The 26562-nt window shown below is 41.5% G+C and overlaps 1 protein-coding gene across 2 annotated transcripts in view; it reads left to right on the forward strand.

Annotated features, from left to right (window-relative positions):
• palm2akap2 (palm2 and akap2 fusion) overlaps window positions 1-26562 on the forward strand; it is a 157691-nt gene that overhangs the window by 35268 nt on the left and 95861 nt on the right. For both annotated transcript variants that reach the window (XM_007892034.1, XM_007892033.2), the window contains exon 2: window positions 10799-10844. In XM_007892034.1, the coding sequence (XP_007890225.1) occupies window positions 10799-10844 (46 nt within the window). The remainder of the gene's footprint in view (window positions 1-10798; window positions 10845-26562) is intronic.

The raw sequence follows: 26562 nt of genomic DNA on the forward strand, positions 1-26562 counted from the left end.
TGTGTATATCTCATCTCCCGCCCTATGGCTCTTTTCTCAGCTGGTGCTACATAACTATAAATTTAAACAAGAAACTATTGAGATAGAAGACCACTGAGGTCTAGATTTACTCCATTCATGTAACATTTCAGAGATTCCAGAATTTTGCAAATTGTTGAATTTACTCTGAATGTTGGGGCCCCTTTTTCTGCAGTTCTTAAAAAGAAACGTGCAGAAAAATTGCTTCACAATTAATGACTGTGTTTAAAAATTTGCTATATCCTGGACGATCTGGAACACTTGCCTCCTTCAAAGACCATCTCAAGACACTCCTCTTTGACTGCGCCTTAAGTCACTCTCCTACCTGCCCTCCACCCCTCCTGATCCCAACCCCCAGCTCGCTTGCAAATCCTTTCCTGTCTAGATTCATAGATTCATAGAATGTTACGGCACAGAAGGAGGCCATTCGGCCCATCGAGTCTGTGCCGGCTCTTTGACAGAGCAAGTCACTTTCACTAATCCCAATCACCATCTTTCTCCCTATAACCCTGCAACCCCGTCTTCCCCAGATACCTATCCAGTTCTCTCTCAAAAGCTGTTATCGAATCGGACTTCACTACCCTTTCAGGCAGATCATTCCAAATTCAAACAACTCGCTGAGTGAAAAAAATTCTTCTAACCTCCCCTCTGCTTCTTTTGGTAGATATCTTAAGACTGGGTCACAGACACACCTACAGCGGAAACAGCTTTTCCTTATCTAGCCTGTTGAAACCTTTCATGATCTTGAAGACCTCTTTCAGGTCCCCGCGTAACCTTCTCTGCTCTAATGGGAAAAGTCCTAACTTCTCCAGCCTGTCCTCATAGCTAAGGTTCCCCATTCCTGGTATCATTCTCGTGAATCTCCTCTGCACCCTTTCCAGTGCCTTAATGTCCTTCCTGATGTAAGGTGCCCAGAACTGGGCGCAGTACTCCAGCTGAGGCCTAACCAGTGTTTTGTATAGATTGACCATAACCTCCCTACTCTTATACTCTATGCTCCTACTAATAAAGCTCAGTACACCAAATGCCTTTTTTACTGCCTGATCTACCTGCCCCGCTACCTTTAATGATTCGCTGACTTGAACACCCAGATCTGTCTGTACGTTCACCCCCCTTAAGATTGAGCTACCAAGTCTATATTGCTTCCTATCATTTTTCCTACCTAAGTGTATCACCTCACACTTATCTACATTGAAATCCATCTGCCACATGTCAGCCCATTCCACCATTCTGTGTATGTCTGCTTGCAGTTGGTTACAGTCCTCCTCACTATTTACTACCCTACCTAACGTTGTATCATCTGCAAACTTGGAAATAGTGCACTCTGTGCCCAAGTCCAGATCATTAATATATATTAGAAAGAGCAGTGGTCCCAATACCAATCCCTGGGGGGCACCGCTTCACACCTACTTCCATTTCGAGAAACACCCATTAACCACTACCCTCTGCTTTCTGTCACTCAGCCAGTTCCTAATCCAAACTGCCACTGTCCCCTTAATACTGTGGGCCTCTAATTTTTTTATTAATCTCTTATGCGGTACTGTGTCAAAAGCCTTTTTGAAATCCATGTAAATAATGTCCACCGCATTTCCCTCATCAACCCTCGCAGTCACCTCTTCAAAAAATTCTATTAGATTTGTTAGGCAAGATTTGCCTTTAACAAATCCATGTTGGCTGTCTCTAATTACCTCATGTTCCTCTAAGTAGAGATCTATTCTGTCCCGGATTATGGTCTCCAAAAGTTTTCCTATTACCGAAGTTAGGCTGACTGGCCTGTAATTTCCGGGTTTGTCTTTCTGCCCCTTTTTGTAGATGGGGTAACATTAGCCACTCTCCAGTCTCTTGGCACCGGTCCTGTGTCCAATGAAGATTGAAATATAATGGCCAAAGCCTCTGCTATTTGAACCCGTATCTCCCACAGCGACCTTGGGTGAAACCCATCTGGTCCTGGTGACTTATCAATTATGAGCCCAGTCAATCTTTTCAGAACTTCCTCTCTGTAGTAATTTGATCTATTTCCTCTACCCTCTCATCGAATACTGCGGCATTTGGGGCATCCATTTCCGTTGTGAAGACAGATGCAAAGTACTCGTTTAGTACATCAGCCATGCCCTCTGCCTCTCGCGTCTTGGGACATTCTCCCAACATGAGAAGTGCTATACAAATGTAATTTGTTGTTGTTAGCAGAGTTAATCTAGACCCATGTGGAATTGTATCCCTTATAACTACATCTAACCCAAAGTCTATTGCACAAAACAAAAGTTCTTGAGTTATTTTTTTAAGGGGAATCTTGAGAAGCATCTTGTGCTGGTCATTGATTGTTTAAAGTAAGTAATCTGAGCTGTTTTATTTTAATTTGGTACTTGTAAATGTTTTATCTTTTTTTTGACTGCTTGATGCTAAACATTTTAATACTTAAATTATTATGGCCTTTAAATTTTCCACCTTTTCAATTATTCCGTGGTTACAGCAGAGACAGGAGTCAAAGCATTTCATTATTGTCCCAGCCTCTACACAGTAGAGTCTCCAGATTGGCATTGTGTGACCATCAACGACAACAAAGTTACATTTGTATAGCGCCTTTCATGTCTAGAGGTCGTCCCAAGGCGCTGACCGCTCACTCACTGGCAGCCTGTTTGTTGTCGTTAGTTGTGATCAGCACTAAAAGGAAATGAACAAATAATAATAATAATAAAAAGTTACAATGGGTGTCAGCCTGGCTCACTTTCCTTATTTCAGGAGTTTCAGTTACACTGACAAACAATCTTCCCAATAAAATTGTTCATTCATTTCATTTGCCTGTAAAGGTTACATTGGTCCACAAAACACACAGTCACTACACTTCACAGTGAATCCTGTGAAGTGCTTTTGAGATGTCCTCCTGACCTGAAAGGCACTATATGAAATGAAGGATTATTATTAATATTTTTAATGTTGTGTTTTTCGATAAGGAATGAAACCAACCTTATACCAATAAGCGCAGGTTCATGTCTTTTTGTGACAGCAATAATATGTCAACCAGTTAAGAATGAGGGATATCTCATTGCACATGACTTCTTGGATGCAAGCATGGCTGCACGTGTCTGGGTTCTGTTTGCAGTCACGGAGTGCGTGTGGGTTTGTGTTTGTGAGTGGTTAGCATTTTTAGTGTACCCATGGCAATATGAAGCAGCATCAGTTCAGCACAGCCAAAGTCCGGGGCTAGAAATTAATCCAGGGGCAGACATCAATAAAAGTATACAGGGAAGCCAAGCTGTGTTCCTGAAAAATTCCCTGTGAAAGTCGAAAATTTAAAGCTACAATGCCTATATTGTTGCAGCACGAGTGTTCAATAAAATATGTTACCTCCTTGCCAGGAGCATGTAATGCATTCCCAGAGGCATTTCAGCAGTTGGAAACACTTCAGTCTGCCCAACGGTCGACTCAAGCTTTTTCCTTATAAGGCAATTTAATTCCTGCACAGTAGAATGACAAGAAGCCAAAGTGTCAATTCTGCAAGCAATAGACCACGGCAGCCTTTGTCTCTACAGGGGCCCAGGTTTGTTGTCCAGACCTGACTCCCGGCCTTTGTCCATGAAGCAGATCATATTTGTGACTGCACCGCAAGACCACAAAACTGTACAACAACAATTCAGAATGGTATCTTGTTGCCTGTGACTTCTCTCTTGCCATCCAAACTGTACTGTGTAAAGTACACAAGGGCTTGACAATTCATAAAGTCTAATAGTAATCATAATCATTGCATTTAATATAGCACCTTATAATTTCTGAGCTGTACACTTCTGAGTTTTCTGGAAAGTGTAGTGACTATGCATAAGCAAATGCAGCAGCTAATTTGCGCACAGCAATGTTCCACAAAAAAACATGAGCTGAATGATCAATATTTTTTTATCTGAGGATTGTTGATCAGGACTCCACGGTCACCCGAATTTTAACGTCCACCTGAACAGACAGGCAGGACCTTGGTTTAACATTTCATTCCTAGGATGGGATCTCTGACAATGCAGCAAACCCACAGCACTACAATGACATTACACAGAGTGCATAGAAAGCCTTTGCTGAACCTTAAATTGTGTTCCACAAAGGGCTAATTCTTTTTAAAATCTGCTATTTATTGATGGTAGATGTCCTGAAGTGTAAGCTCGTCACTTTGTAATTCTCCAGATCAACGTAGCCCATGACTTCATTAATTTATTTATTGCTGTTGTTTTTAACTATTTTCTAAAGCTATTGCTGTTTGCTGGTTAATGTCGTTGATTAAAATGTGCATTTAGGCAAAGTGGCATTATCACAACTAAGGATTGTTCCTTTCTAACCTTTAAATCCTACATCCTACAGATTTGCAAAACCACCCAGAATATTTAAGAGTAAATATAATACAGTGGGGCCTTCTTTAGTCACAATCTTCAAATGTTACAAAATCATCTTATATTATGATATCGCAAGGCCATCTCACCGTAATCCTGCTGCATGCTGTGAAATTGGTTGAGTGCACTTATGCCCCATTGGACACAACCAGACCTACAATTACTTATGGTATTGCATCACAGCAAAATACCCAGCGATATGGATTTGTCATGACGATAGCAAAAATCTGACGATATAGACTATTATTGCCTTTGTACCATCACCGGGTGAAGGGGAATGAAATCCAGGACTTCTGTGGTACAAATCGAAGTTTCTCCCCACATTGTGGCCAACAAATCCTTTGATAAAATTGGTAACTCACTCTTGGCTTTTGTAGGACATTGCTGTGCACAAATTTGCCTACAAAATACAGTCACTTCATTTCACAGTAAATCCTGTGAAGCACTTTGAGACATCCTTCCAATGTAATAAAGCGATATAGCAAATGCAACCATAATTATTACATGAACTAACTGCCAGAGCTGGTTGTGATGCATACACTACAGGAGCTTATCACAAGCACTCACCTTGCAAGCAAAAGGACTTGGATTTGATTACCAGGCAGGGTGAAATGTTTGGCAAGTTTCCTTACTCCACACACTTCTGTTTACCTAGCAGTAAGTAGGACCCCAGTTGTTAATAGATTGGTGGATCGCTTTTCCGGGGGTAATAATGCCTTAAAAAATAATAACAATTTAGTCACTCAATCCACAATTGTTTTGGGACACTGCTGTGGACAATTGGCTGCTGTGTTTCGCCGAAAAATAGTTATTTCACATTGCAGTGTATTCTGTGAAGCATTTTGATAAGGCACTCTATCAAATGCAAGGATTATTTTTATTACTGTAAACCTCATTTAACCCCAGCAGGAGCAACAATTACAACAACAAAATTACAGTTGTAAAGCGCTTTTCATGTCGGGAGGACTTCCCAAGGCAGTGGGGTATCAGGACCCGAGAGTAGGTGAGGAATGGCAGAGAGGTAAGAGGGTGGCTGAAGGCACGGTCAAAAAGGAAGGTTTTAAGTCGTGCCTTGAATGGACAAGGGAGGGAGAATGGCGAAGGGAATATGGGATGGAGTTCCAGAGGGTAGGGGCAGAGAGGCTGAAAGCCCGGCTGCTGATGGTAGAGCGGGTCGGGCGGGAGACACGGAGCAGGCTGAACGGAGGGAGAGGACAGATTGATAGTGGGTCAGCAGGTCAGAGGTATAGGAGGGGGCACGACCATGGAGGGCCTTGAAAATGAGGACAAGGAATTTGAATTCTATCCTCTGAGGGATGGGAGTCAGTGGAGCCGGGCGAGGGTGGGGGTGATGGAGTCACAGAGCCTGGTGCAGGAGTGGACACAAGCTGCAGAATTTCTGGATGATCTGCAGCTTGTGGAGGGAACAGTTAGAGAGGCTGACAAGGAGGGAGTTTCCGTAGTCGAGCCTTGAGGTGACAAATGCGTGTATGAGGGATGAGGCAGGGTGGAGTCGGGCAATGTTGCGTGGGTCATGGATATGGGAGAGAAAGAACAATTGAGGGTCAAACAAGATGCCCAGATTCCTGACTGGCCGGTGAGGTGGAGTGTGCATCTATGGATTCTGATGCTGACAGTGCCTGAGGTGCGGAGGCTCTGGCACGAGCCAATCAGGAGAACCTCGGTCTTGCTGACATTCAGCTGTAGAAAGTTGGCTCTCATCCAGGACTTGATGTCTGACAGACAGTCTGTCAGGACGTCAGTTGTCCTGGAATTGAGGGTGGAGGCAGAGAGATAGAGTTGGGTGTCATCTGGGTAACTGTGGAAGTTGACCCCATGTTTGCAGATGATGTCACTAAGGGGGAGTTTGTAGAGGTTGAAGAGGAGGAGACTGAGGACAGAGCCCTGAGGATCACCATACAAGACTGTGCGTTGGCTGGAAGAGAAAGTGTTGGTAAAGACACATTGGAGACGGTGTGAGAGATAAAACCTGAACTATTCAAGGACAGAACCTTGCAGGTTGAGGTGAGAGGAGAGGCAGTGGAGGAGGATAGAGTGGTCCACGGTATTGAAGGCAGCAGAGAGGTCAAGGAGGACGAGAGACAGAGGGAGCCTTGGTCACAGTTAGACAGAATGTCATTTGTGACCTTGACCAGAGCAATTTCCGCTCTGTGAGCAGCACAGAAATCCAATTGGCGGAGCTTGTGAAGGGAGTGGAATGAGCAAAGCTGGGAAGCAATGAGTCTTTCAAGGAACTTGGAAAGAATAGCGAGGTTGGAGATGGGCTGGTAGTTAGAAGGGAGGGATGGGTCCAGGGAAGGTTTTTCAGGATAGGAGTGATTGTAGCTGTTTTTCGGGGATGGGAACCCTGCTGGATCATAGGAAGAGATTGATGGTGTCAGAGATTAGAGTGGTGAGGCGGTGAAGCTGGGAGGAAAGGAGAGGGGTGGGGATATAATCAAGGGAGCAGGTGTTGTGTTTCATGCTGGATATGGTGGTGAAAAGATTAGGGGAGACAGGTTCGAAGATTTGGAGAGAGTGATGGGTAGGGGTCAGACTGTGGGGGAGATGGGGAGGGGGTGGTGGTTGAGAAGGCGGAGGCAGCTGAACGGATCCCCTCAATTTCGGACTCGAGGAAATACAGCATCTTCTCACAGTCAGACTTTGTGGAGAGAATAGGTGAGGCATGGGAGGGTAGACGGAGGAGCTGATTGGTAGTGGAGAAAAGGAGCTCGGGGTTATCCTTCACCTCAAAAATTATCTTGAAGTAGAAGGACGATTTGGCAGAGGCAAGTGCAGAGCGGTACGTTTTCATGTGGATCAGGCAGATCTGCTGGTGGACAGTTAGATCAGATTTGAGCCAGGTGTGTTCGGTGGCCCGCACCTGACCCTTGAGGGAGCAGAGGTGGCTGTTGTACCAGGGTGAACTTTGTGAGTAAGAGGTAGTTCGGGAAGTGAGGGGGTCAAGGACATCAAGATTGGTGGAGAGGGAGTTGTGGAGGAGAGTGAGCAAGGAGGATAAATCAGTGTGGGACATAGGCCAGATGGAGAGGAGTTCAGATGATTCCAGGGCAGCAGAGAGGATTGCGGGTAGACTTTTTTCCCTGGGCGGTAGGAGATGGAGGTGGGTTTGGTGGCGATGGGGAGAGAGATTGAGGAGTTAAAGGAGATGAAATGGTGATCGGAGATGGCTTTGCTGTGATTGTGATATCCAAGCCATTGAGCCCCAAGTAATCAACAGGTCAAGTGGGTGGCCATGAACGTGAGTGGCAGAGTGGATGTGGAGAGAAAAGTTGTGAGAGGAGATGAGAAAGGTGAAGACCAAGGAAATAAAGCAGGAGGGGGTGAAGTGAAGGTTGAAGTCGCCGAGGATGAGGAGGCGGTCAGAACAGAGGCAGAGGGAAGCTAGGAGGGTGGAGATGTCAGAGATGAAGGTGGGGGATGTTTTTGCAGGGGCAATAAATGAGGAGAATTTTGAAGGAAAGATTGGCGGGATGGTAGAGGGTAAGGTGCTTGAATGAGGGGAATAAGCCAGAGGAGTAAGGGATAAAGCAAGTGAGGTCCTGGAGATGAAGGCCACACCACCGCCATGATGGTTGGGACATGGGCTACAGTGGGAGCAGTCACCCTTCTGATCATTATTAGACTCAGCAGCAATAATAGAAACTTTGAAAGATGTAATTTTAAAATATTTAGCAGGTCCAATTCTCAGGTTCGACAAAAGATTATCAGTCCTTGATACGTTCAATACATTTAACCAATATGGGTCCTATAAAAGTGCAAACATGTATACCACAACAACAACAACAAATTATATTTGTGTACCACCTTTCACATCAGGAGGATGTCCCAAAGCAATGGATACAACAACAACAAGATTACATTTGTATAGCAACTTTCACATCGGGGAGGATAGTCAGGGATCTGCACCCGAGTTGGTGGTTGGGATCAGGAGGGGAGGAGGGTGGCGAGGGTAGGGGTAGGAGAGTGACCGAAGGCATGGTTGAAGAGGATGATCTTGAGACAGGCCTTGAAGGAGGACTGGTTCTTCTTATTACCTCACCTGAATTCTGGAATTTCCTACAGTCATAGTCTGAAAATGTTAAATCCTTGGGCACTTCTCGAAAAGAGAAAGGAGTTTCTTCTGGCCTCCTGGCCACCAGACCTCCAGATAAAAGTGCTCATTGACTTGAAGGATGTTTGTGGGACAATGCTATGTGCAAATTGAGTTTCATGTTTGCCTACAAATACACAGTCACCTCACTTTACAGTAAAATCCTGTGAAGCTCTTTGAGACATCTCGACAACATGATAAGGCGCAATATCAAATCCAGGACTGTTATTATTATGTGATATTTATTATATGATATTTATATTTTTCTCTTCAACCGTGCCTTCACCTCCCCTCTCGATTCTCTACCCCCTCCTCGCTCCCTCCCTTCCCTCCCCTCACCCTGACCATTTCGCCCCTGCTCGGGTCCCAACACAACTGTTCAGCGCCTTGGGACATCCTCCCGATGTGAAAGACGCTCTATAAATGCAATCTTGTTGTTGTTGTTGTATGTGCAATGGGCTTGAAGCCAGCAATAACATACTCTGTGGTGAAGCTGGGTAAGTCGAGTCTGTTCATTAAAATAGCCGGTGTACCCGCTCTATACAGTTGCGTGCCGCAAGTTCAACCTCACAGGCTTCTTGGAATTCATCATGAAGAATGACTTTGAGGGAGGGGGAAACAGCTCTTCGGGTCCATTTGATATGAAATCAATATGACATGGACTGCAATTTACACTCCATTGTGTTTTCATCCCTTCCCAAAATACACAGGATACACTTTACAGCATCGCCTCTGAAGCGCTTTGAGATGTCTCGATAACGTGATGAGGCTCTATATCAAATGCAAGGATTATCGGCTTTGAAACTCTTTCCCTCAATCCCTCCATCTTGCCCACGCCTTCCCCTCTTTTAGATCACGACTAAAGACCTTCCTCTGCGACAGTGCTTACAGTCACCTTCTCCCTCCCCCAGCTCGGCGTCAGGCTCTACCTCTGTTAAGGGCTCCAATACCCTGCCCGCGTGAAGATTGCTATGTAAATGTAGGGTGAAACCTTGGGAAAGTTTCCTTACTCCCATTGGTCATTTTCAATCCACGGTTGTTTGTGGGACATTGCTGTGCGCAATTGGCTGCCGCGTTTTGCCCACAAATATACGGTCAATTCACTTTACAGCATATTCTGTGAAGCACTTTGAGACGTCTAGAAGACGTGAAAAGCACTATATCAAATGCTAGGATTATTATTATTAAATACAAGTTGTTGTCTGGGCAAGTTTCCTTACTCCATACGCCTAATAATAATAATCCCTCCAAAACCAAAAACAATAATAAATTGGTCATTTTCAATCTACGACTGTTTGTGGGACATTGCTGTGCGCAATTGGCTGCCGCGTTCGCCCACAAATATACAGTCAATTCACTTTACAGTGTGTTCTGTAAAGCGCTTTGGGACATCCTCCCGACGTGAAAAGCGCTATATCAAATGCAAGGATTATTATTATTATTATTATAATTATCATTATTGTTTATTTAAGAAATGCCCACAAAGTAATCAGCGAATGCTATCAAAAACCATTAAGTACCTCTGAGCTTACTTTGCATTAGTGTTCAAGAAATTCCCCTTGGATGTTTAGTTTATGGCAGAAGTTGAAAAAGGCTGTGGTGCCTATGAGATTTTTTCAATCCAGATTTATATTGATGTCAACAGTAGGAATTTGCTGTCCTTTTTTTAGTCTTTGGAAAGCAGCTCCTGATTCTGGCTGCATTGGAATAATCTGTTCTGTGAATTAATAGCAGATTTAGAGAGAAAAAAATAGTGCAGCCAGAAAAAGGACAGCCTGAATATTTTTGGTGTGCTTCCTAATATATACATTCCATCCAAGTCAGTTCCCACCGTTTCTTCCTGTTCATGCACCAAACACACAGACACAAAGCCTATGGCTGCAGTCTTTCTCCCTGTCTGTCTATCTCTCTCTCTCTTTCCTACCCACATGCAGGTTGCTACCACACAAACCACCCAATGCTGAGGCCCCTGCAGTAACCCTACTCTAGGAGGAGCGAAGCGCGAGAGGCATGTCAAAGTGAAAGAATGATAGACATGCCAGCTATCCCTCTGCTCAGCTCAGCTCCTTTTCACTGCACATACATGGCCCGTGACAGCAGCACAGAGAAAATGCAGTCACATTACAGCTGAGGCAGCCACTGATCTAGTGACTGAGATGAACCTGGCATAAGCTTTACAGTACATCTCACTGGCAGTGACACTCAGCACACACAGAGATAGAGATATCTCCCTCCTTTTCTAACTTTACCTGAACACTGTGTTTTTTGGTGATTGCCTTGTTCTGTATCCCTCTTTTAGGATGGCAGAGGCTGAACTTCAAAAGCAAAGACTCCAAGCCATAACCGTAAGTCAATTCTCTTTTTCCTCTACTCGGTTGCACAACTTTTTTTGTTCTTATTTTAACTCTGGACCATGTGTTTTGTGCCTCCATGAGCTTCCTTTGAAAGAAGTCGACAGGGGTCTGAAGCCACTTTAATTGATTGTTTGATAGCCTCCAAGAATCTATGTTAGTTCATTAATTGACTGAAACACACTGTTGCCTGGTGTGTTGAATGGATCCCTGTCACTACTTATTCTGAATCTTGTGTTGGTTCGGTTATTGCTGTTGATGCTACTCGCCCCCAAATGTGCTTTTTTAAAAAATAAAAATGATGATTATTATTTTTTCATCGTAATTTTTTCAATGTTACCCAGAGACGAGTCGTGAAGCAAAAACCCACCAGGTTTCAAAAGAAAGTTTCTCTTCTCTCTTCCCCCAAACACAAAACACCTCAAATGTCCCCATTTGACCAGCAGGACACACACAGAGTGTCTGACCTGAGCTGGACGCCTGTATATGATTAAACTCAGAGCACTGGAAAGCTCCTGATAGAAGTCACAGAATCAAACTGTAGGGTCAGCCTCAGACTTAACCCTTTGGGTACACATCACCAGCTTTCACACTCAAAACACTGATTTTCAATGGTTCGGTGTAATAGAATCAAGGACCTATACCACACTGCCAGGATATTGCTTAACCCTCAGAAGACAAATGAACAATGTAAGATCACTTTTGTTTGACTATCATATGAATTCTGTGCAAAAAAAACCACACACACACCTCCCACTCCCAGCATTATCAGGCATATAGAGAGGAGTCAGAGAGACCCATTTCATTTACTTAACCCTTTGGGTATGGAAAATTATTCTCGACAATTGAAAAAAAACATTCTCTTTCATTTATCTGCTATTCCGACTTATTTTATTGTGTTACAATTCAAATCCGTGCATGTTTCTGTGAAGTATAATTAAGAGGTTTACCGAAGAGTGTTGCTTAATTCACATTATTTGATCAAACCACTGGAATGCATGACATTTGTGATTCGAGCAAAGATATGCGAATGTTGTTACTCTAGTTTTATTTTGTGCTCTTGCTCCAATATTATGCAATTTTAGGTTTGAGTTCCTTAATCACATTGGCACTCAAAGGGTTAAACTTTTCTGCAGTGGGCACTGTAGCTGTGCACTGCACTTTAAGAGATATTTGTTCCCCAGCAGGGGCAGGGGAAATTAACAGACAAAGAAAGATTTTTTTTTGCAGTGTATTCGTCCACTAGAAGTTGTCTGAGTTTCTGTTTACAGACTTTTTGACTGCAAATTGTGAGACCATTGATTTCTTTCCCCTTTGGTTACCCATCTCTGCACCAAAACCCCCACTCACTGACAGACTGTCAGTCTGCAAGAGCTTTCATGTGCTAGTTGGCTAACCGTTTGAGGAGTAATATTTACTCCTGCTGTCCGAAATGACAGCCCTAGCTCGTGAACCAAAGGATTTGATAGCAGCGAGCACCAACTAGGAAAGACGCTGAAGGGAGCAGAAACAGTATTAATTTGGACTTGGCACTAATAGTTAAGGATACAGCCGGGAAATGCCTGTATCAGGGGAACACAAGAATGGCTTCATTTTGATCTGCATTCTGATTTGTTTGCACAGATGATTTTAATTTAACTGCAGCTACTTTGTCGGATTTATTTATCTTAATCCAGTGAGAACAGTTACACATGGGAGGAGCTTCTGGCCTGTCTGGGAATGCCTAATAATAGCTGCTGCCATGATTGAGGCGAGGAGTGTTAGGTGAAGAAAGGGGGAGGAAAGAGGGTGGCGGGGAGGCGTATTGCCTGCAAAACTGAAAGTCGACCAAATGTCCTAAAGCTTCAGCTGTGTGACATTTGCAGGCTGGTGAGCATGATATCCCTTGTCTTTTAAGAATGTAAGAATTCAGTTTCTAGGTCCAATGGTTTTCTGGAAAACAATCCAATTGGGGGCACAGAAAATTTGTTTAAAATGCAAATATGGAGGCAAAATTATGACATTTTTAGTCCAGGCTTCTTTTTGAATGAGTGTGCCGAAGCTGCCCTGCCAGATGGCAGCTATTCTCCCTTTGTTAAGTGGAGTCTTTACACCCACAGAGGCTGCCTTCAACTCTGCTCTTCACCTGGATCAACTTCACTCATACTGTGTTCAAGTCAATAGTCTCTCTTACGAACATCGCTTCTGATTTGATAAATTCCTTCGTGAGTGTCATTTGTTAGTTGTGAAAAAGTACGCGCAAAAGCATGCATACAGAGGGAATTACATGTGTCCTTAATATATATTTGATAATATGTCCTGGCCAACATACCCCCAAATATAATTGATCGTTCACTTCATGGTTGTTTGTGGGACATTGCTGTATAACAAATAATCTGCATGATTGTCCACAAATACAGTTACAATACTGTACAATAATTCTTGTGAAGTGCTTTTGAGACTTTTTGATGATATGATATGTTGTTATATCAAATGTAAGGATTATTATTGTTATAATCAGCCATTCTGTGAACTTTTTTAAGGGCCTTATGTTTCCTCTGGGTGCATGTATTCAAAGTTAGTTTATATTGTATGTGGTTAGCACACATCGATATTGTTCTTGTATTCAGTAATTATACAGTAAGCACTCTTAAGATGTTACCTCATGTGAAGGGTATTATATATATGCAAGTTCTTGTTGTGTAATTGATTTTATATTATTTAGATTTATTTGCTGATGCAAAATAGAGGGTCCATTTTCAAAAGCAACAAAAATTGAGTGGTTGGGACGATATGAGAAATATAGTAGTTGTCAATGAATGGAAGAGATTTTCATCTGAAGTTTTGATCAGAATTAGAGCACCAATGACAGCTTCATAAATACAACAATCGTATTCAAGTGGAGCACAGATCTGAGGAAGGAGAGTTCCAAACTGTGGATCTTGGACAATTTAGTGAACTATCATAAACACCCAGAATAGAATCCTTCTTCCCAAGTTAAAGTCTTTAGCTATGTGTCATCTTGCATGGTTTTAATCACTGGTATTCAAAACAGATTTTATTGTTTAGTCAAAATCACACTTTTAAATCAGTTAGGAAAATAAAACAAATCCTCGTTAATCTTAGAGTATGGAGAGAAATCAGGTTAGGATGTCCTATTCCTGATCATCATCCACTGATTCCTACTGATGATCACCATCCACCGATTCCTACTGGCTGGTGCATGCTAACCCCAAGAGTGAATAACAACAACAACAAACTTACATTTGTATAGCGCCTTTCACGTCTGAGTTCATACATGAAGAATACGACTTCAATGATGCACTTACTCGAGGGCTCCTACATCCCGAAATGAAATCAGGACAGGAGAAAAAGGAAGGAAATAAGATAATTCCAAGAGATGCAGCACACTCCAAAATCATTGGGGACAACCTTGTCTCCATCCCCTGAATGCCTCTATGCAGTTGGTATGCAAATCAATAAAGTCCCTTCAATGATGAACTGAAGTGTACACAGAAAGGAGAAATGGGAAACGGAGATTGAAATTCCTAGTGTTCAAAACCATGCAAGATGACACCATTTCCGGTTCATCCACCGCTGGCTGATGCAGCACAGTAAAGAGTTTGTGAAGTTAACAGTCCATTCGGAAATAAAATCTAGAATAGGTTCTATCCAGTGAATCTGTCTTGTGTCAATATTGCCCAAGTCCATTTTGGACTAAATTCTCAAGTCAGTTGAGTTCAGATTTCCAGAAATCATACTGAAGCTGTACAGTGCTCTGGTAAAGCCACAGATAAGAGTACTGCATACAGTTCTGGTCGTCACAATATAAACGGGGTGCCTAGGCACTTGAGATGGTGCAGAGGAGAGCAACCAGGTTGATTCCCATTGTTAGAGGAAAGAGCTTTGAGCAACAATTGGTTTTTCATCAGATCTTGTGAAGACATGTACTTCCATCACAAAGGGTCTTTGCAGAAGGATCTTTGAGGAATGTGAACTAAACAGTTACAGCAAGGAATCACGCCATTCGGCTCAAATATTCCATGCTGGTGTTTATTCCACATGAGTCGCCACCCCTCCTATTCCCCTTTCTTATAAGCCATCTATTTCCTTCTCCCTCATGTGTGCATCAAGTTTCCTTTTAAATATGTCGGTGCTTTCAGGTTCAACTACAGCTTCCAGCAGTGCATTCCACATTCTCACCACCCGCTACGTGAAGAAGTTCCTCTTCTTCCACCATTGTCCTTTTAAAAATATTATGTCTGTAGCTAGTCCATGGCTAATCCAAGGCCAGCATAGAGTTAGTAGCCAATGAGGTATGGATATTATCATATAGCATGAGAGTTAAACTGATCTTAAAATTAAACTTAAACTAAATTTATAAACACTTAGCAGAGGCAAAAGATTGAACAATCATAGCATCCTGGGATTTGGGGGTTTACCTAGGGTGACCATTAAAAACAGCAATCTATTCACTTTGGGAGAAAAAGCAATCTGCATCTAGATTTACTCTATTTTCTTTGCACTTCAAATCCAGAATTTCAAACTTGTTGAATTCATTCTGAACTTTGAAGTTTTTTTTGGTGGTACTTAAAAGAAATTTACAGAAAGACAACTTCAAAATTAAGGCTGTATTTACAAATCTGCCAAATTCTAAACGCTCTGAAATGTGCAGCGCCTTGGGACTTCCTCCCGACGTGAAAAGGTGCTTTATCTTTCATACAAAAACGAAAAAGAAAAATATGAAATCGAGAAAGCTGGTTAAATTCAAACCTCAATTATTCATCATATTCAAACGTTCTTAGAAAGGGGGGTGAGGGGGAGGGAGGGGCATTATAAGTGACATTCCATTGTATACATTAAACAAATTTAGGCAAAGTATTCAAAGTTACATTGTACAAGTTAGATCATATCAAGAGCAGGAACAAGACACAAAAGTTCGGCAGAAGTTTATGAATGTGATGTTTTATAAAAAGGCACTTCTATATTTTTCAGTCAATAAAAGGAGGTTGAAATTCCTCCAATTGAATTGGCCCGTGTGAAGGGTGCTATATATATGCAAGTTCTTGTTGTTGTTGGTCCATATTTGTCAGTACAACATAACCTTCAGGCGTTTAAAGAGGCATGTATTTTTCATATGTGTACTACCTCCTTTCCAGATGTCTTTTGGTCTAAATTCCATAAGTATTCTCCAGTTTCGATCTCTCCTTCGATTTCCTTCCAGATTGCTTTTCTCATCATTAAGGTTTTTATTTCACTTTTGCAGCACTTCACAAATTAATTTCTCACTCTATCCAGTCCTTACTTTAACTCATGGGAGGCCATATAGGAATGTGTGGCCTCCTGGAGAAGAGATTTTGGGTCATTGTCGTATCATTTTACACGCCACAGTGTTTCCAGACCAGGCAAGCCCTTTGCCGTAGAAACAATCACTGTTTTAAACTTGTCTCATCTTTGTCAATCACTTCAATATTGGAGTGTGGGCAAAACTGGCTGAAGAGGAATAAGAATCAATTTTGATTCTTATGGACTATTCCACACACCGTGGGATACGGTCCGAGAAGCTACCACTCATGAAGACATTACCCTCATGAAGAGCACTATATAAATGTGAGTTGTTGTTGTTGCTTTGAGATATTTCCAATGAAATCAGGAATTATCTGATGCAGACACCACAATGGGTACTGTATTATTGTATGGCGCAAACGCTGTTTGCCACCGATTTACAGTAGGGTGGTATATTGTTCAATAGCTGTTTTGCACCTATTGTAGGTTGTACTTTTGTAGGAGCGCTTTAAGGGAAGGCACAATTTCCAGGCTGTTGGGACTGACCAGTGTGCGACAACTGCTCTCAACTTAAAGACAACACACTTTACATAATGACTTCATCGAAAGTAACAATGCTTGTGACACACATGAGATAAACAAGTGTAGGAAGATTTGTTGTAGAAATATGGAATTATGTAGAAATCAAACTCTTTTTACAGACAGAAATGTCCCTTTAAGCAGTTGAGGGAGAGACATGCTTTTGACTGATTTATTCATGCATTTTTCTTCAGACATAGCCTTTCTAGAGTTTAGTCTCCCCCAGGACTCTGCCCTGGTCTCCAGGAAACCTTCCGGGCAGCTGTCAGACCAGTCTTCAAGCCTTCATGCTTGCACTAATAGGTAAAATGTGTTTGTAATATATCACTCGTTTCCTTAACACCACACAATATACTACAACAGGGCAAGGCGAAACGTTGGGCAAGTTTCCTTATTCTGCATGCTTCTGTTCACCCAGCAGTATGTGGGAACTCAGTGGTAGTCTATTGGTGGGTCGCTTTTCTGAGGGTAATAATCCCTTTAAAAAAGTTTGGTCACTCAATCCACGACTGTTTGTTGGACACTGCTGTGCGCAATTATTTGTCATATCACTAATGTCAAGAGGCATCAAGCACAACATAAAGTGTGGGCCACATGTAAACCACGTTCTTCCCCTTCTTACCCTCTATCGTCACATAAACTCATGGCGAGTTCTATCTCCTCGAGAATGCAATGAGATTGGTTTCCTTCTCCCCCATTTTCTTTGTTCCTCCTCTTGTTTCGAAGGCGCAGACTCCAACTGAGGTACAGTTTCACCTATAACCACCTATTATCATCTACACAGTTTTACCTATAATTCAGCTACATCTCCATGACCTCGCTCCAATGACCATACTTCCTGTATGAGTCTGAACTGTAATAAATTGTAGATCCCAAACCGCTGCTGCTGTTGAGAGCCTATCTGCAGAGATTGCTGCAGTCTGTGTGATCAATTGCTAGACCAGGAAGTACAATTGCTCAAGTAGCCATCAGGTAAACTACCTATAATTCAGTTGCCAACAAACCAGTAATTTCACCAGTCTTACCTCGCTGAGCTGCGGCAGACTATTACAAGTAGGTTCCTGGAAGAGAAAGATTTTTCTAAAAAGTTTATAATAATAATTCTTGAATTTAAATAAACACCTTATCATGTTGAAACTTCTAAATGTGCTTCACAGAGTTTTCTGCAAGATGTATTGACACTTTAAATTTAATTTTAATTTTAAAATTATTGTGTATGTTGTAGGTGAACATGGATGGCATTATGCTTGTAAGAATCTCCCACAAATAAACATGAAGTGAACGATTAATTTTAGCAAGAGGATTGTTGATTAGGGCACTGGAAAACCTACTCTTTACTTTTGAATAATGCCATGGGATCTTTTAACACCATAAATGTGGGACATTCCTGTGTGCAAATTGGCTGCTATATTCGCTTACAAAACATTCGCCTACAACAGTAGGATATCTCAAAGTGCTTTACATGAAGCACTTCAGGATATCCTACCGATGTGAAATGTGCTATATCAAATGCAAGGATTACTATAATTAATGTTTCAGCACAAAAAGAGGTCATTGGTTCCACGAGAGGCTATGCTGGTGCCAACTCCTCCACAGGAGAGATTGCATTGCGTCCCTTTGTTAGGGAATGTAACACATGAACCAGAACGACCCACAGTGTACTGCAGCATTGGAGCCGCAGGGCTAGGCGTGTGCCTCTGCAAACTAAAACAGCTACTTCCACCTCTGTATGTAAGTCGTGTGCCGGTCACTCATTCGTGAACATTCTGCACCCAGAGGGCTGAGATGCTTGCAACATACTTAAGAAACGTGTCTTAAAATTGTCATTTTTTTCAAGTGAGTGTTGAGATTCATAAACTATTGCAAACGTCAACTGGTTTTATACAGGCCGCCTGAGATTATGCTGTACAGCCATGGAGTTTTAGTTACTCCTTGCATTCAATGTAGCGTCTATAACATCTCAAAGCATTTCACAGGCAATATCCATGAAGTGCAGAGACTGTGTATTTGCAGATAAACAAGACAGCCAATTTAAGCTCAGCAATGTCTCACAAATGGCCGGCAAGTGAATAATCATTTTATCTGGGAGAATGTTAGCCAGAGCGCCAAATGAAATACCCTTCTAAACAATCTGAAGAGGGAGGCAGGGCCATAGTTTGATGCCTCTTCTGAAGGATGGCATCTCTACGAAAACAGTGCTCCTCAAGCACTGAACTACTCTGTAAACCTAGACTATCAACCTAAAGTTCCAGTGTGGGATTTAGACCCACAACCTTCTGCCCCAGTTTCCTCTTGATATCTGTATAACAATTCTCAAATAAGAGAATAATCCAACAACGGGTCCAAATTTAGATTTGTTTTTAATGGCATCAAAATCTAAATTTTTGTGGTAATTTCTTATTAGGATAATTATTTGAACTGCAAATATTCTCCAAATAAATACACAGCCCAGCAACGTTATTCTTGGCTTAAGTCAGGATTGTTTTGCAGTTTACGGTTGTGAGTTGATGAAATGCTCTCAGAAGACTCTGCCTCAGATATTCCTCCCTTCTTTCAGGGCAAATGAATCACATTTACTTTAAGACCTAGCATACTGTGCTCTGACATGACCTCCACATGCCTGTCTGTCTCCGATTATACTTACATAGAAGTCCAATATACTCCCTGTGTAAATGCATGTGTACAAGGAAAATTATTGATTATTAGTTGTGCAATTAACAATCAATCCTTCTCATTGATTGTTAATTAGATATGTGGAATACCTGTAATTTTCTCTCTTCACACGAGGTTACACACAGTTTACAAATGGCGCATAATAGTCCCCACTGGTTTTACAGAATTCCAATACTGGTGGAGATGGGCTAGGATCTGACGAGATTAATGTTTCTGTAATAATAATAATAAAAATAATCCTTACATTCAAAATAGCAGCTTTCATGTCATCGAGATGTTTCAAAGTGCTTCACAGGATGCACTGTAAAGTGCAGTGACTATTTAGTGGGTGAATGGAGCAGCCAATATGTGCACAGCGATGTTCCACAAGCAGTTATGAAGTGAGCGACTAATTTTATTTGGGGGATTGTTGCATGAACTGGGAGAAACTCCTCTTTTTGAATGGTGTCATGGCATCTTTAACGCTCACCTGAACCGGCAGATGAGTTTAACATCTCATCTGGAAGAACCTCACTGCTGACAATGCAACACACCTTCAACACTGTGTTGGAGTGTCAGCTGAGACTATAAAAGTTGCAAATCCCGGTGTGCGCCTTGAACCCACACCTTCTGGCTCTGAGGCGAGAGTGTTCCCAACTGAGCCAGGCTAACAACAACAACAAAATTACATTTGTATACCAAATTTTAGATTTACTCTGTATAGCATTTTAGAGTATCCAGAATTTCGCACATTGTTTAAGTTGGTTTGCTGCATTCTTAAACGAAATTACAGAAAATCTGCTTCAAAATGAAGACTGAATTTAAGAATTTGGCAAAATTAGGCTATTTGATCTTATTCTTTCAGAATACCAACCTTATCAACAATCTGAAGCACTTTTGAGATGTTCTCCCAATGTGAAAGGTGCTATATAAATATACAATTCTTGTTACCATTTTGCCATTGTGGCATGAAATTAGTTACTATATGAGTGGAGTATTCTGGCCTCAACCACCCTTTCTGGCAACTCATTTCAGCTGTCGATTACCCAATATGTAAAGATATGGTGTACAGTGTATGTCTGGTGTATGTCGTAATGTTGCCACTTGCAATCCAGAACCCATTTGTACCTGAATATATCAATGTATTGTTCGGAGTTTACTTTCTTTATCTCAATTAGCATCATAAAATTGGCGTGTTATCCGGTTATAATCTTGGCTTATAAACAGCCTTTTCTCTACAGTTGAACAACATCTTGAAACAACTAAGGACTCATTCACAGAACATCAACAGTAAATGACTGATTATTAATACAGCCTTGGGGAATATTATAATAACATTGTGAAAATGAACAGTAGATTAGCAAATACTGTATAAATAAATGTGCTAAATTTGAAATGGCTTAGACGAATTCATCCTTAAACATCCAAATTTATGGGAGTACATGGAAACTTAAGATATTAATCCAGGCAATAGGTCAAACAAATAGATCAGTTATTCCCATTGAAGCAAAATTATTTCACAACTAGCATAATTTTCTTATGTTTGCCTTCACTTTACTTTTCTTCAAGGCCTGGGTAATGGAACCGATCTAAATAAGTGATTTAATTTCTTCTGTACTGGAGTCCTCACACCTATTAACCCAATCCTTGTCCTCATCTTGAAATTGTTCCAACCAACCTCTGTAACGGCTTTGAAACATTATCCTACCTGAAAGCACGATTAGGCAAGTTACTATTGGAAAGGCGTGAGTTGTATTATTCACTGGCAGAAGACCTGACAGTGTAAACAGAAACAGAATTCAATAAACCCGAAGAAAGGTGAATTGCTACGTAATCTCAACAACATTCACAAAACCACATTATTGCAATAATTGGGGATAAATCATCGTTATATCTTTGCAAGCCTCACAAAAGGAACATGTGTTAAAGTATTAGTGAAAGCATAGTGTTGAGTCAAGTAGACCAGTATTAGTGAAAGCATAGTGCAAGGTTAGTTCTCTGCTCAGGCCTGTATTAACTGATATCTCTCAAAGAAATGGTAATTGTGCCACAATTGGGTTTACCATACCTGATTTTCAGAGGGATTAGTATATGTCACTGCAAAAAAACTTAAAAAGAATAGGTCAGAATTCCTAGGATAGTCTCACCTTCAAAAACATCTGCTCCAGGATTATGTGCTTTATCCCATTCAAACTTGTTTCTGACCAACTCCCTTCTGTTTCTTTCATATATGAATAGCTTTACTTTTACCCAATAGATCCATTATGTTTTTTCAGCTGTTGTGCACTAAGTCTGTAACATCTATGGTTGCCTGGTTACATAGTATGCTGCCCTTCAGTGAATGTTGGAGCTGTTGCCTTGATTTGGGTGGAAGAATCATCATTGCCGACTTCATACACTATTCCTGACAATTACAAGACAAGCTTTTTTTTCTAAATGTTTCCTATGGTAACACACGTTAGCAGGTGAAAGGCCTGAATCTCCACCTGGTCTTATCTTATGTTTGCCTTCACTTTAGTGGATTATTTGAGATATCCTCCAGATATGAAAGGCACTATATCAAATGCAAGGATTATTATTAGGGTAATTTTGATTTAGATTATAAGATTACATGGACTTGTGAAAAAAAATCAATTTAGTCTAAATTTGCAATTCTTAGCACTATTGTAATAGAGATGGGGGTTTCTCTTGGTGTTTTGGCCAACAATCCTGACCAAATAAAATTGGTCATTTACTTCATAGCTGAATGTTGGAGCTCAATGCTGTTCATAAATTGGCTACCAGGTTCAACCATAAATATACAGTCACTACACTTTACAGTATATCCTATAAGGCGCTTTGAGCTATACCAAATCATTGATATAGTGTGAAAGGATGATTATTATTATTGTGCCCTATACCCCGCCCCCCACCCCACAGACCTTATCACAATGAGGTTTGTGCACCTAAGGTGGAGCTCAGTGTTTGAGTGCAATTGTTTTATATAAAGGAGCAGTCCAACGTAGATGAGTTCAGGATACCAAGACTAGTAATGGTCCATTTATTGAGCCCAGGTTTAACTTTTTTATTGGTTAATCCATCCCTGTATTTGTGTCGAGAGAGCAACAGAAACCCGAGTTTAAAGTCTTGTAGTGATTGTTAGTCAGAGATTCATAGAACGAACAGCTCAGAAACAAGCCACTCAGCCCACGGGGTCTGGCTGGTGTTTACACTTTGATGTCAGTTTTGTTGCAATGGTAATCCAAGTACTGAGGAGGATTACTACTGCAATAACACATCATTGGTTGAGCAAAGCTAACCTGTATCATAACAGTCTAAACCCAGCTCACGATCCTATTAGTGAGCGAATAATCGAACGCTTTGTGAATTCTGCTTCACAATAATAGGAAGAGCCGACATTGAAGGATCAAAAAGCAACATTGCTATAAACCCTTGGCTACCACAAGCCAGTTATCCCTTTGGTAACTTTTCTGACACCTTCTGCTTAACGCCCAAAAAGCCAGAAGGATCATGAGGACACACTTTCATGGCTCCAATGAAAACCAAATTGGTCATTCACTCCATGGTTGTCTGTGGGACATTGCTGTGCGCAAACTTACTGCCGCATGTCACTCATAAAGTATATAGTCTACCACTTTACAGTATATCCATTTTTAGATGTCTTGACATTATGATAAAGCTCTATATCAAATGCAAGGATTATTATTATTATGTCTATATTTATACTGAAAATCTTATCCCTCATTCCGTAGAATCGTAGAATATTACAGCACAGAAGGAGGCCATTCATCCCCTTGGTGCCTGCTCTTTGGAAGAGCTACCGAATCAATCCCACTCTCCCGCTCTTTTATTGTAGGCCTGCAAAAAAAATTCAAGTAGTACCTATCTAATTCCTTTTGAAAGTTATTTTCGAATCATATCCTGTCTTTTTCCCCATTTCACTCAAATTTATTCTCTCTTAACAATGTGTCCAGTCGTTTTTTTGAAGGTGCGCATGTTTGGCACTCTGACGACAACTGACTGTGGCAGAGAATTCCACACTCCCACCACTCTCTGTGGGTACAAGCTTCTCCTAATCGTGTTCTGGGCCTCCCAGTTCTGATTGAAAAACTATGCCCTCTCATTCTAGAACAACACAAGTAATCTTTCCCTGTTCCTCTTATCCTCATCCTCTCATTACTTTTTATGGCTCTATCATTTCCCCGCAGTCTTCTGAGCGTCAAAGAAAAACGGCCCAGTTTATCAAGCCTTTCCCTATAACTGCATTTTCCCTCTGCATCACCTCCAATGCCTTAACATCTTTCCTATAACAAGGAGCCATAAATGCACACAGTATTTCAAATGTGGCCTTATCATCGTTAATCCATCAAAGTACATTTAAAAGTGAGTGAGTTTATTGACCTGAGGTTTTCCCATTAGGTCAATGCTCACAGGTGTTCTTTTGGATATGTGTGTTTCCTACATTTTATGGGTTCTTTAACTTGCTCTTGTTTTTAAAATACGTTTTTTATACTTTCTGTGGCAGAAACGTATACGCTTTCTGTTTCTTAAAGCTGCCATTTGTGGCACCAGTGCAGCGGAGTGAGAGCAGCAGTTATGTGCTCCCAGGCCCTGCCAGTGTCAATCAAAAAACAGCAACTGATCAAGTCCAGCTCAGCTTGGTAACTGCCCAGAGCAGAGACTCTCCACTTTAAACTGAAACCCAACCATTCTGGAACCTGGGTGTGCATGCAAGAGGCCAACTTTGTATTTGTTATCACCACTGTGGCAGTGTCAAACTTGCAGTGGAGTCCTGTAGCTCAGTGGTCAGAGCACTTGCCTCTCAAGCGAGAGACCTGGCTTTGATTCCTGGCAGGATGAAACCTTCGGCAAGTTTTCTTACTCCACACGCCTGATAATAATCCCTCAAGAAAAAAAANCAATAATAAAATTGGTCACTTCAATGCACAACTGTTTGTGGGACACTGCTGTGCGCAATTTGACTGCCGCATTTCACCCACAAATATGCAGTCAATTCACTTTACGGTATATTCTGTGAAACGCTTTGAGTTGTCTAGAAAACTTGAAAAGCGCTATATCAACTGCAAAGATTATTATTATTATTATTAAAAATTTACATTTTCTGCTGAGGCCACAACAAGCAGCAAACAGCTGTTGCGTGTCTACGCAGACAGCTCAGTTATGCAGTGCTGTCCTTAACTTCAGCAACCAGGGTTACACTCCAGCCCAAGCTCTCCTCGTTTTCAACAGGCTTTAATATTTTATTTTAGCATTTTCTTTGTTTCTTGTGTTCAATAAGTGATATTTTGCTATTTTTCCAATAATTTACTGCAATTTCCCTCATTTTGCAATGTTAAAAATCTTTACAAAGTAGCCTGCTGATTACTCTGTGTCGGGGATTAGAATTGCAGGTGATAATGTGCTGATTTAAATGGCCCAAATTGAGTGCAATATTACTGCATTGTACTGCAGCTTATTTAATGCAATAGATTTAGGTGTCAGTCTGACTCATTTGGCAGCATCTCTAAATCACAAGATTGCTAGTTCAATACCTGTGTCGAGACTTTGACTCCCAGAGTCCAGGCTGACACGTCAAAGCAGTGCTGGAGGATTGCTGTGTTGTCAGACATAAGGCACCTGGGACATCAAACCAAGGCTATGGCTGCCTGTTCAGGTGAATATTAAGATCTCATGGCACCACTTAAAAAGAGAAAGGAGTTTCTCCTGGGGTCTTGGTCAACAATCCTCTCGAGCAAAGAAAATTGGTCAGTTGAAGTTAAACGATAGCCACTTCATGGCTGTTTGTGGGACATTACTATGTCCAAATTAGTTTTGTGTTGACCAACTTTCACACAGCCACTACACTTTACAAAATTCTATGAAGCCCTTTGAAACCTGTTCTTATCAACATAATAAGATGCTATATTAAATGCATGGATTATTTATATTATATTATTGCATGTTTACAACATTGTATGCAAGACATGTTACTGTGGATTTCAGGATATTACTGCTGCTCCTCCACTGACTTAGATTTACGACTCATACCCCATGTCTTCCTCTTCACCACTGATGGTTGAACCTTCAGTGACCAAGAGTATTACACTGCTGTGTCTGCGGAGACAGCTGAGCACATGAAAAAAAAATGTAGCTTCTTCCTGAAGTTGATTGTCAAATGTAGCAAATAATAATAAATAGTAATAATGCTTGACTTTGATATAGCGCTTTATCACATCATTGAGGCGTCTCAAAGTGCTTCACATAATATACTGTAAAGTGAATTGAAACGTGGCAGCCAATTGCGCACATCAGTGTCCCACAAATAAATTATAATCATTTTTTAAAGGGATTATTACCCCCAGAAAAGCAATCCGCCAATTGACTAACAACGTTAGATAAACAGAGGCGTGTGGAGTGAGGAAACTTGTGTAAGGTTTCACCCTGCCCAGGGATCGAACACGGGACCTCTCACTTGCGAGGTGAGAGCGCTAATGTGAGTAGTGGCAGTTTGACGTTTACTTGTCTCTAGTAACAACTTTCCTGAATTGGCCGCCTCAAGACCCTCCTCTTCGACCATGCCATCAGCCACCCCCCTTTCCCTCCCCTCCCTTCTCCCCCCCGACCCCTGCCCGGGTCTGAAATGCTGTACACTGTCCAGCGCCTTGGGACGTCCTCCTGATGTGAAAGACCCTATACAAATATAATCTTGTTGTTGTACCACTTTGGATCTATGAATGCTTTTAATATTGTTTCAGCTTTCTCCTGTTACTGCTATATTTGTGGAGCTGGATGAATTATTGATTGTTACTTCTTCATTTTTAAGATAGAAGCTGCAAGTGAGTTTTGTAATAGAGGGAGTTATGAGCATCATATCGTATTATTATCCTATTATATTGTGACACTAAAAGATGAATGTCTTTTTACAAAAAAATGTGGTTAAAGGAACAGAAAAATTACTTATCAGCAACACAACATTATACATCTCTCTGCTTGGTCTGTGTTCTACAACAACAATAACAACCTGCACTCATATCGTGCCCTCCACACAGGGTAGCGTCTCAGAGCGGTTAACAGTGGCGAAGCCTGACTCTGAGCTGGGGGGTGGGGGAGGTGGCTGTACAAACAGGAAAGTTTTCAGGTGGGACTTGAAAGAGGGGAGAGAGGGGGTAAGGTGGAGGGATTGAGGGAGAGTGTTGCAGAGTTTGGGGCGTAGTGG

The sequence above is a fragment of the Callorhinchus milii genome, unplaced genomic scaffold (genome assembly GCF_018977255.1).
Source record: "Callorhinchus milii isolate IMCB2004 unplaced genomic scaffold, IMCB_Cmil_1.0 Scaffold1, whole genome shotgun sequence".
In the NCBI taxonomy this organism is placed as follows: Eukaryota; Metazoa; Chordata; class Chondrichthyes; order Chimaeriformes; family Callorhinchidae; genus Callorhinchus; species Callorhinchus milii.